The 12,005-nt window shown below is 41.0% G+C and overlaps 1 protein-coding gene across 1 annotated transcript in view; it reads left to right on the top strand.

Moving 5' to 3' along the window:
* C7H10orf90 (chromosome 7 C10orf90 homolog) overlaps positions 1 to 12,005 on the top strand; it is a 62,446-nt gene that overhangs the window by 41,702 nt on the left and 8,739 nt on the right. Inside the window, exons 4-6 of the mRNA XM_067299628.1 lie at positions 7,686 to 7,976; positions 10,029 to 10,222; positions 11,134 to 11,335. Of these exons, the coding sequence (XP_067155729.1) occupies positions 7,686 to 7,976; positions 10,029 to 10,222; positions 11,134 to 11,335 (687 nt within the window). The remainder of the gene's footprint in view (positions 1 to 7,685; positions 7,977 to 10,028; positions 10,223 to 11,133; positions 11,336 to 12,005) is intronic.

Below are 12,005 nucleotides of genomic sequence, written 5' to 3'. Positions count from 1 at the left end.
ACTTTGCTTCCATTTCCCTACTGTAATTTCCAAAGAAAGCTTGTGATTTCTCCATAAATGAAGCTGATAAATTAGCATGTTTTTCCAGAACTAATCGTTGTCTGATGAGGACCCAAACTAAAGTGAAGTTCTCCTTGTTTTGGCATATGAAAGTTAAAAGCTTGATTCTCCAGTGTTCTCCATCTTGTTCAGGGTGGACCAAAATAAAAACCATTTCTGTCTTGATCTGCCACATTTGGTAAAAATGCAAGACAGTTTGAAGTGAAAGACTCTAGAGGAGGCAATCGTGGTCACTCCTTACTACGTTCAAGGAAAGTAGTCAAAGACCAAATAATAAAATCTTTAAGAGAATGATTAAAAGAAAGAGGCTATGTTCATTCAGTGACTGCACGACACCGTTAGAGTAAAAGGCCTAATCCTGCCCTTACTTACACTTGTTATAAACTAGGAGCAACTCTTCCGCAGTCTGTGAAATGAGTACTTGGCTCAGTCTGGCTGTGGTAAATTATCAGAAATAGCTGAATAACTTGCTATTTTTGACATGCTCGGAATACCAAGTGGTCAGTAAATTTCTTACCCTGCAAATCCCAGGTGCCATTTAAATGTTCTGAATCAGCCTGAATATTTTTTTTAAGAGTCACACTGCATCACATTACTTCTTGACCCAGTACAGTAGAGCATGGCAGCTTCTAGCATGCCGTTCTTGAAATGCAAACACAGATGCCTGACTCTGAGATGTTACAAAGACTGTCTCGTAAGTACAGCAGCAAATTTCAAAATATTTTCAATAACCATTTCTGTGATTTTTCTTAACAATATTAACAGAGATCCTTTTAGTCCAAGGACCATTGCCTGGGAGTGTTTGGTTTGATACACTGCTTTGGTACAGCATGGCCAAAAAGGCATGACAAGAAAAAAAAAAAAAGATGATTCGAGATGTGAGCCTAAAATGTAAGATTCATTATCTTGAATGAGAAAATAATTATCAGGTGCTTGATCAAACTCCAAATTATGAAAGCTTTAATGAAAAGGGAATATTTTTTCTTTTATCCTGCCCCAGCGGATAGGAAGCAAAGGGTAGCAAAAATGCACAAAAGCTATTATAAACCAGCTGAGTATGGGGAGCTCACTGGTGCAAGCAGTCGAATCAAATAATGTGGGTGGATTATTTCCTGACCACTAAAATATTCTGCAGCAATAATATGCTGTCATGATTCAAAGTGTAAGACGATCTCCTGCAGGTGCCAAGCAGAAACGTTTCCTTTCTGCTGGTGTAGTCATTTCAGATTACACTCTTGTTCCACCAAACCTCTCAGCGCGCTGTAGGAACCGATGCGTCACATCCTGCCCCAAACAGCATGTTGCTATGCATTAGCTACATATTTAAAGTGATGTTCCCTTATTTAACACCAAAAGAGAAAATGGATTAATTATTTGTAAAGTATTTGGAGAAAATAGATCAAAAGTCACCAAAGAGACGCTTCTTATTATATGCAGTTGATTAGCTGCATTATGGAGTTGTTTGCTGTGAAACCAAGTGTTGGACTACACTATCATCTTGCAAAAATCATTATGTAAGTAAGCTGTTTCTTGACATCAAGAGGCTCTTCCTACTTTGGGCTGATTATAGGTTTGAAACCTAATCGTTCTTAGGTGCACTTGATAAGCTTGCTCTTTTCAATGATTACAAGTTTCTGCGGTCAAGTTTTAGCTTTTGCAAAAAGAAAGCATCTTCCTTCTGAGAAATGTGTCTGCAGCTGTCAATGTCATTTTAAAAACCAAAACAGCTAGCTAGAGAAAAACCTTTTTTGTTAGTGATAATTCTTTTTAATCTAGGTTTTCAGTTTGAGGTGATATTGATATAGCTGAGAAAATTAAGCCTTATCCTTGCCAGCCAGGGCTGTCTGAAGAAGCATGAGTATAGTTGCAATGACACGTTCATTGGGAGCAACCAGGACTGATTCTCTCCTGATTTAAGCTTGCAAAGTTGCCCTGACTTTCGATCATGATGATTCTGGGACTGGAGCTGAGGATGGGGCCCAGCCTTGTTTTTTAAGATCCAGTCCTGACCCTCTGTTGAATGATAAATCCAAAACCTTGGCAAGCATTGTGTTTTGATTAGGGATGCAAAGTTAAAGCATCCCATGGAGTCCTACCTTTCTTTCAAAAAAAAAAAAAGGAAAAAGCAAAACCAAACCCATTGACAACCAGAAGCTTCCATTTTCACCATTCCTTCATGCCCTGACCTTGCACATCATTCATAAAATAACTTGGTAGATCATCACTCAGGTAGATATTGTGCAAACTGCCCTTAAAGCTCCACCACTACTTTTTTTATTACTTAGACATAGGTCTCAGCGCTGGTCAGTGGAAATTCTAGTATAAACGCCTGGATTTTGTGATGCTTCTGCTGCTTGTTGGCTGATTACAAGTGGTATCCTTTCTTTGGCAGGGCTCTGAACAACGAATTGCCCTTCCTATCTTCCATGCCTTGACAAACACTGAAATAACTAATAATACTGTTATTGTTCTCAGTGTTTCCATTATTCTGCATTAACAGGCTGTTGAGATAATGCAGTCTGTTTACTCAGACAGATAATGCTTGGTTCACAATAGGAAATGAGTCATCATTCTGTGTCATCATGAAGCTCGAGCCTTGTTGCTCTTTGCACGGTGGAGCACCACGTGCCTGCTTAAGGCAAGCGCGGGCTGCAGATGACCTACGCCGCTCACGCCTCCGAGGAGAGCCTTGTAGGACTGGTAGCAACCCAGGGTGCCTGGGTATTTTCAAGCCGCTGCCACTTGGCTAAAACGGTCAGAGAGCAGATTCTTCGAACTTCTTTTTTCTACCTCTCAGAGCTGGTAGAAGTTCCTTAAGTTTAAGGAACGGTAGTTGCTGCCCTCTTTGCTCGGGCTGTGGAGATCATCAGACCCTACTGGGGAGATCTGGGCGAGCTCAGCAGCTCAGGGGATGGGTTTTTTGTGAAAACCAGCAGGTGCTCTCCAAGGTAAAGCCTGGTGATGGTGGTGGTGTCTGCTCGCATTAGCATTAATGACGCTTGGTGAATCCAGCCCCGTGCCTCTCCTTTCCCTGTCTCCTCGCGTCTGACGTGCTTGGTGGTCGTAGCGAGTTCGTGGCGGTGGTCATCTGTTGAAATGATCTTTGACCAATTGCAAAGACTCACTTTGTCATGAATTGTCAAAAACCCAAAATGATATGCTGGGAAGAGCTTTATGTAAAAGTAGGAAAAACTGCTTTATGCTGCTGTAAAGTGAAAAGAAAAAAATACGTAGTAACAATGGAAAAATGTATGTTTGCCTGAATTGATGCTGTTTCAAGGAAAGGCAAGTTTAACCTGTTGTAACACAAGGTCGCTTCCTGTTACCAAAACCCCCTAAAGGGAGAGGGAGGAAAATGTAAAAAGATACTTTACAGTAAAACAATATACTCATTTTACTCAGAGATCAAGGTTTCTTTTAAAAAAAAGAGCTTTTGAAAAATCTATCCTCGGTTTTACAGATTGTTTTTAACTCCTCCAGTGTCATATGGTTTTAAGCAAGTGATTATTTAAGAATTGATCTGTCATCTTTTCTTGTTGCATAGAGGCAAAAATGACTTTTGTCCAAATGCAGTTACAGTTTTCTTCCATAACTTTTCCTCCTGTAAGCAGTTGAACTTTTACAACTAGGGTATATACTTTCTAAATTTTATTAATGGAGTCACTCTGCTTTCCCTTTCTTTGAGTTTCCTTCTCCTGTATCTCCCAAAGCATTACACTTACATGTCTTTGTTCATTAGTCTTAAAGTCTTTCTTCAGCTGGGATAATAGAAAAAACATATATTGCTAGTCATCCAGTTGCAATTCTAGCTATTCTCAGAGGGGTATATATATATATTTCCAGTTTGGTGCATGGGGATTTAGATATACAATTCCAGATAGTCTTAATGAGAGTAACAGTCCTAATTCCCCACACAATATACTAAAAATGGATCCAGAATGTTCAGAGTGAAACTCTGTGATCTTACCTTTATGTATCTTTGCCTTTTTCTTTTTTCTACATATCATTTGCATCTGCATTTGTTAATTAAGGTAATTGGCAGCTGCTGGGAGGAGGAAAGAGTCTGTCTTCTGAGTCTGTGTCCGTCTCGCTTTGCTTTGTTTTCCTAGAGATTGACTGGGCCTGGGTGAACCTTTTGAATTGAGAGGTTAATTCAAGAGGGAGTTACAGGAAAGAGATCATTATTATTCCGATTGCTTTTGGTGTTAGACGAGAACAAGGCGCACCTTTTCTTATTGCCTTAATTAATTACAAAAAAATCTACTGAGAGTCTAATAAGGATTTAGTTATTATATTGGTGCAAGATCTAAGGAAGACACCTTTTGTGTAGAAAAGAGGCGATGTTTTTATACTTGAATTTCTTAAGAAATCTTGATTTTTTTTTTTTAATTTCTTAGGCATCCTTCTGTTACCCTAAAATGCTAGGAAGCAGCCATCGTCTTTTTCTAATTTTAGACCCCATTTCTATTTTTCTTCATATCTTTCTTTTTTTCTCTCCTCATCTTTGCTCTGTCTTTGTAGAGAATCCCTGGGTTTTATGGGTAAAATGCCACTGGTGACTTTTGCTTTCGCAGGGACAGGAGGCAGTGCAGCAAGGAGCATTGTCTCCCTTTGCACTATGTGTAAGAAAATTCCTGGGGCTTAATTCTCTGTTCCTCAAGGTTACTGTGATTACACTTGGAAGCCAACACCCACAAATAGCTAGCTTGATAGGTAGGAGTAAATGGAGTATGAATACTTCAGGCAGCTCTTTCCTTTGCTCAGATCCATAGGCTGAGATTTTACCGAGGAGAGAGGCAGTTCAGAGACTCCTTCTCCACTAGCTCTGGTCTCCGCTGTTTTATTCTGCCGCTTTGCAGCCAGTCTTCACCAACCTGATAACACCTACTGTAGTTTCAGATACCACGGCACAGCAGTAGCAAACAGCCTCTATTGAGGACACAACGGTGGTTTGATTAGTTTGTCAGCGACGAAACCGTTGTTTGGCTTCACAACACGCATTTATTGCACAGACCATTTTGAGATTTGGAGGTAAATGTTGTCTTACTGTGATGCTACCTTGGATGAGCAGCAACTCCCTCCTGCTTCCCACTTTCTTTTCTTTTCCTCTCTGCTTTCTGCTGGCCAGTAAACTATTTTAATTTAAAAGATGAATTAAAGAGATGATCTATTTTCCATTCAGGTTCTTTCTGTGGCTTAGCTGCCCTCTTTTTTTTCCCTGTCCATCTAGGATCTTGGCTGCCTTTGTGAAAAGACTTCCTTCTCTGTTGCTCTGCAATTACTTAATGTTACCTGCTGCTTTCTCCATCTTCTCCTACCGTGCTGCCTGTTTCTACCTCTCTCTGCAAACACCCTTTGCTGCCCATGATCCCATTAGTCTGTCCCAATGTCTTTTTCCTCACGTTATAAAACATTCATAGAAGCTTGGGTTGTAAATACAGATACTGGTCTGGTCAGTGACTGGAGGAACAGATCACTGCTGTGCATGAGCTCTGCACAGAGTTGAGTCTCTGCAGTTTGCTGAAGGTATTGCATCAGAACAATTTTCACTTAAGAAAGGAGAGCTAAGTCTTAAAAAAAGATAAGACGAATATTTGTAATGTGTGAAAAGCAAGGAGAAAAACTAAGTTATACCAGAGGGAAGAGAGAGAGCTTGGATGCGAGCTTAGGATTTGGGAACTTTGTGTGCAATTCCTTGCTTCAACCATATTTTCTGTAAGACTGTGAAATTGCTTAGGATGGGGTTCATCTCAATGAAGCTTTGAGCTTTCTGAGCTGCATGGTAAGGCAGAGGACTAGATGCTCTACCTTATTACTCTGATTTCCCCAGAAATATAGGGCGACTAATAGGAAACATGAGCCATTCAGACCATTAAAATGTGTAGGAGACCATCATTTTGTGACAAAGAATATTTGTTATCTAATGTGTACGGATTAAGGATTGGGAAAGTAGTTTGAAAACATAATACTCCCCACCTCACTCCACGATTTAATTTTACTCAGTGAATACAAGACAAGGTAGGGTCTAAAATGATGTGCCATTTCATCCTTTCTCATGGGTCAGATCAGAGGATGAAAGCACAACTTGTCTTCCTTTGGCAACCAAGACATTGGCAAGAAGTGTTTGGAGAGGAGCAGCTGCAGAGAATGAGTCAGTAGGGAAAAGGATTATGTGGCCGTTTTCTAAAAAGTGTTTGTCATGAAATAGAAGTAGTTTATTAAATGTCTCATGTCCACAACAGAGAACAGGACAATCCCTGCCTGGTTTGTTTGCTTTTATTGCTAGATCTGCAACTATGTTTTTTGGGTTTGGGTTGTTTTTTTTTTTTCCCCCTATAACTCCCAACTCTCTGGGTTGCCTTCTGTCACCAGATTTTAGACTTATTCATCATTTCCATGCACATAAGCCTTTAGGTCTTGAGTCTGCCTCTTGCTAGGGCTGTCAATAGGTGGTTTATACACATTACTGAAAAAGAAGACCAGAGTCTTCTTTTTTACGTGGCCATGCAGGCGTGTGCCTTTCAGGGACCCCTCGGAGAAGTTTCAGAGGACTTAAAATAGTTCCCATTTGCTCTACCTTCACGCTGTGCTGATCCTGTTGCCTTTTCTGTACTGTTCCTAATTTGCTGGTTTTCCTTTCCCAATTTCTTCTATTTTGTCCCCCTTCAAAACTCTACCTAAAATGCACTTAGGACAATGGGCACTTCTGTGTGCTTACCTGCCCCAACTCTTAGTTTTCTAGGGTTTGCTGGTTGTGGTGGAGGTCTGTTTGAATCGTCTTTCAAGGTCTGTGCAACACAGAGCTTAGCTGCCCAGCTCTGTTGCTTTGGATGCGGCAGGGCCCTGCAGTTGTAGCTGCTGTGCAACAGCCTTCTCATAAAACCAGTCTCAGGGAAAAGTGCATCTTGGACAAAGTGGACCCTTTTGCTGCTGGTTCATGCTGTAGCTTTGTACAGAGGTAGAAGGCGGCGCTTAAAATGTTCAAGACTGGTGGTCTCCAAAACCACCTCCTGATCCCCAAGCCACTTCCTTCACCAGTCACTGTGGATCTTGGTTCTCATCACAGCCACTATCGTATCTATAATTCTAATTTTGACCAGGTTTAGCCAATCTAAATGTTCCACTGAAGTGAATAAGAAACAGGAGAAAGCCACATAACAACCATGTGTTTGAGGTATCTTGACTCCATCCAAAATACCCATCAGAGTGTATATATATTATTTAGACTAGCGGTTTATTTTTATGAAGAGTATCGTCCCTGATCGTTTCTATCAGTAACATCATGTTGCAATACAGCTGTGTGACAGTCATGATAATATTTGTTTCGGTTATAACTTTTGAAATGTATAACTGTAAGCAGTTTTAGTGGAAGCAAAAATGATGAAGAACAGAAGGCTGAAGAAGATAATATTGTCATGTTACTTTTTGGCAGTATCATAGCATTCTTTACAGGAATGGAAAAGGTTCGTGTGTATTAATTAGTGAATATTAACTAGTCAACAAACGCTTTAATGGAAAAAATGAACTACAAACTACTTAAAAAATTGAATGTTATTTTAGTAGCATGACTTCTGAAATCGGCTGTTTGTTTGCCACACATTTTGGGTTTATTTTGTTTTTCTTAGGAACAGGGATGTTCTCTGGAAGCAACAAGAAGCAGTGTGCCACGGGCAAGAGCTGCACCGCTGCCCCTGCCTCTTGCCTGCATCCAGTGTCCGAGCAGGAGTCCACTGCTGCCTCCAATGGCTCGTCAGCAGGGAGAGATCCCTCCAGAGGCACCTCCAAATCCAAAGAGAGCCTACCACAGTCCTTCCTGAAGCCAAAAATATCCGTCTCCGACAGTATGTGCAATATAAAAACTCTGTCAAGGATCATCTTGGAAGCAAATGTTCACGGGCAAAATCAGTTCCTGAAAGGTGAGGTACAAATCCTGCTGTGGTTGTTAGGAATATGGTTTCAATAATAGGATGAGATCAGTCTCAGAGAAAAAAAGTGAAATAATGGAAAGTCTGTCCATTTTTGCCCAGTGTTAAATGCTGAGTATGAGTCATCTGGTGAGAGATCTCTATGGTTAATAGAAAACAAAATGAAAATGAAAATGATAGGCTTGCTTTGTAAGTAAATTCAAAAAAATCTTGAAAAAAAGTTAAAATTGCAGAGTCAAGTACTCCCGGTTCAAGTAATACCAGAAGTAAGGTTATTTTTGCAACCTTGTTTTGATACCTTTCTTTTATTTCTTCAGTCACATACTTTTGTTTGTTTGTGTGTTTTCCCACAGCACCCTGAGCTGTCTGAGACACCGTCTGCTGCACATGGAATATCTTGTCTGAAGAGACTATCATACCATAAAGTTTTTAGCAAGTGATTATTAATGTTTCAATGCATAAAACATACTCTTCTTGTAGTTCAGCACCTGCACTAACCTCTTACTTCCCCCATTTTTTCAAGTAGCTAATATGGGGATGACACAGGTAGCTGAATTCACGCTAAGGTATCTTTGCAGATTTTTTTGCTGAAGACAATTAGGTATCTACTATGTGTAGTATATCTATTGTAGATTAATTTGTCTTTAATATCCATAGCTTTGTGAAAAATTTACTCCAAGAATGCCTTGTGAATGCTATAATCATAATGTAGCCTTTTTTCTTTCAGATTTTCTATAGACAGGTAGGGAAAACATGTCATGATTGAATATACAGCTACTGAACACAATACGCATGTAGATGAGAGAAGCCAGTTTTCTACTTCCAGTGCGTGAAGTTAAATACATGCTATTCCACTAACTAATGGTGACTTAGGTTTACGAAAGTGAAGCATCCATTGAGATCTATTGAAGATGAATGTAACTGGCACCTCCAAGAACGAAGCTTATTGAGGAGTTTAATTTCACGTTCACCAGTTTCAAGTTTTATCCAAAATAAATGATGTTAGCAAGAACACTGTTAGGGAGGAAATACAGTTCAAGATTTTATAAGGCAGATGTACCCAAAGCAGATCACTTCAACATTTTTTTGAGTACAACATAATACATACAATATGTCATAAAGAGGGAAATATTTTCGGTTTATTGTAACCAAAAATTGAAATAAAACAGTAATGGGCTTTATTCCCAGATATTTAGTTCTAGAAATCAAATTATTTGGCAAGAAAGAAGTACTTCAGTGTAACTTTTTCAGAGTAGTGCATGTGGGTCTTTTCTGAAATTAATTTGTTATTTTGGATTAATTCTGTACTTTAAATAAGAATCTTGACAGCTATCTCATTTTGAGCACATACCCTCTTTTGGTCATAATTTGTCCAGGAAATATCAGTCTTAGGGCATTAAAGCGTAATTATAAGTGTAGAATTTTTTTTTTCCTCAATGCAGGACTTGCTGAATTGACAGCTTGCATAATGATACGCTACAATGCATATTAACCTTTTGTTTATCTGTTTTTTTCATGGAGTCATTCCACTGAAAGGCTAATGAATATATAGAAATGATATAAAGCAAACTGTATCATTAGCAAAGGAAAAACACGAGCAGGGTTTATTAAAGCCTCTGTGTGGTCAAAGAGAAATGATATGTGATTAAGTTCCATAAAAATATGTTATTTTCTATAATAAGTGCAATAAATTGAAATGATCTCAAACTGTGAGTTGCAGCATGGTATCCTCCGCTTTACATAACGTAAATGCATTACAGAAGTGCCTTGCTTTCTGGGAAGTAAATACCTCCGAAAGGAGCTAAGCATCGCAGCGGCTTAATTACGCTCCGTTGTGATGTCTTGCTTAATGTGAAAGATACTACTTGTGTCACAGGGCAGCGACTAGCACCAATGATTAGATCTGATCTATTCTGCTTAATGAGGCCTATTAATAATACCTTGGCATTCTTATTTCAGAAATTGCCCTCTCTGTCTAATGAGGTGGAGAACCCAATAAAAAATTAGCCATGCACTCTTAATGAACTTTTAAATCTCTCTAAGGTGATTACGAATTCTGTGGTTCAAATGACAAAATAAAGGAGCCTAAGGAACGGGCTGAGCAGGAGAGAGCCGGCGGGGTAACACTATCTGCAGCTCACTTGCCAGATGTTGCTCATGAGAAAAGAGACGCATTCCCCCGGCCAGAAATCTGCTCGGAGCCTGAGAAAATTCCACCAAGCCCACTGACTCTGAGGGTAAAATCTCAATTTGTTTTTATTGTTGTTGTTAATTCTGGGACTGATTTTTCATGGATGGTCGTTGCTTCCTGGGAACTGGCTGGGGGCAGAAGTTCACATTTCCTTGATTTTTCTCCTTTTTGGGGAAGTTTTGTTCGCTTGCTTTCATTGCTGAGACTTCCTTGAGTGGCTGTAAAAGACGTGCAGCGCGAGTCCTAGCTGCCACTTCTGCGGAGGAACATGGTAAAAGTCTGGGGTCTTCACAGATGTCCCGAACACACCTCTGAAAGCGTACCTCAGAACTGCCAATTGCCCCAAACGTGCTCAAATCGAGTGGCACCAGCCGTAGGTGGGAATACAACCCTCCAGGCCGATACCAAGCCCTAGCAGGAGACGTATTTCCCGCTTTCCCATCCGGTGCAATGTTGCATACCAGGCTCCGTTCCTATCTCCTGTCGCGAAACATTCCTAGATGTCGAACGAGCCTTTGACTGGAGAGCGTTTTCCTCCTGGATCATCCATGACTAGATTTGCATGATAATCTACATAAACAAGAAAGTTTGTGAACTGCTAGTGACAAGCTGCTTCGGCGATGGGGTGAGACAAAGAAATAGGCAAAATGTCAAGAACTTGGATTTGGATAACTTAGAAAAATGTGTAACTCAAAACCTTTTGGATATGTTTTCTTATAGTTTTTTAGAAATAGTCTCCTTTGCCCGATCTGGAAATGTTTATGCCAAGCCAGCTTTCTAAAATTGAAAGGAAGCAAAGCCAGATAGGAAGGTAGTTTGTTGACTTTTTGCAGACAAGCAATGATTTTCATTGATAATCTCGTGCCGAACCCAGTTAGATGAATACCTCAAGGTGAGGGGCGAAGGAGGGGGGGATTTCCTCTTTTTAAAATAAAGCATTTTTTCTGTTTCATTTAGGAAGCACTAGAAATCCATAAACCTCAGTTCATTTCTCGTTCACAAGAAAGGCTGAAAAAACTGGAACATATGGTACAGCTGCGGAAAGCCCAGCAGAGTGATGCTCCGGGAAGGAAGCAGGAAGCGCTGCTTGTTCGCAAGCTTTCCTCAACATCCTTCTCGAGCAAAAAAAAGCAATATACCGTTCCTCACCCGCTCAGTGGTAAGTTGAATCATGACCAGCAACAATTCTGTAACTGTCTTTGAAACCTTGCCCCATATATAGTATTTCCATATTAATTTTGTGGGGAAAACACATGCCCCACGGCTCCAGTTTCCCCTCTGCCAGCGTGCCGGCGTCTGTCCTGGTGCTCTAAACAAAGTCTCCAAAGCAAAGAGGACTAATGGGGCTGAGATGTTGTCCTTGGTCTGCGTTGGCAGAAGGAGCCTTCCCTGGAGACTCCGTGCCGTTGCCGCGTGCCCCCGTGTTTTGGGGCATGGAGCTGGTCGCTGCCAGCAGGTCGCTCCTTCCAGGTGACGGCAGTAGGAAACATCTCATACCGGGTAGGTCTCGCAGGAAGGCTGAGCGGGGGAAAGAAGTGTCAGGGAAGGGGATGGGCAGGATTCGGCCCTGAAGGTCTCAAGCCGGTCACGCCAGCCGGCCTATGGAGCCCTCAGCTGTCATTAAACAAATCTTTTACGATTCAGAAATTTGTCCTCACCTCTTCTTCTGGCAGAGCATAAATGAGCAAAAATGCACCTGAGCGATGCGAAAGGCAAGACCTTGGCGTACGGGCCAGGGCTGCTCCCCGCCGCCGTGCCCGGAGCCCGGCGGGGACGGGAGCGCGTTTAGTTCTCGCAGCAGAAGTCGGGGCGAGGTAAGAGCTTCCCCC

The sequence above is a fragment of the Apteryx mantelli genome, chromosome 7, assembly GCF_036417845.1.
Source record: "Apteryx mantelli isolate bAptMan1 chromosome 7, bAptMan1.hap1, whole genome shotgun sequence".
NCBI lineage: Eukaryota > Metazoa > Chordata > Aves > Apterygiformes > Apterygidae > Apteryx > Apteryx mantelli.
Note: the sequence above shows the minus strand (reverse complement) of the source record. Positions and strands in the feature narration are given on the sequence as shown.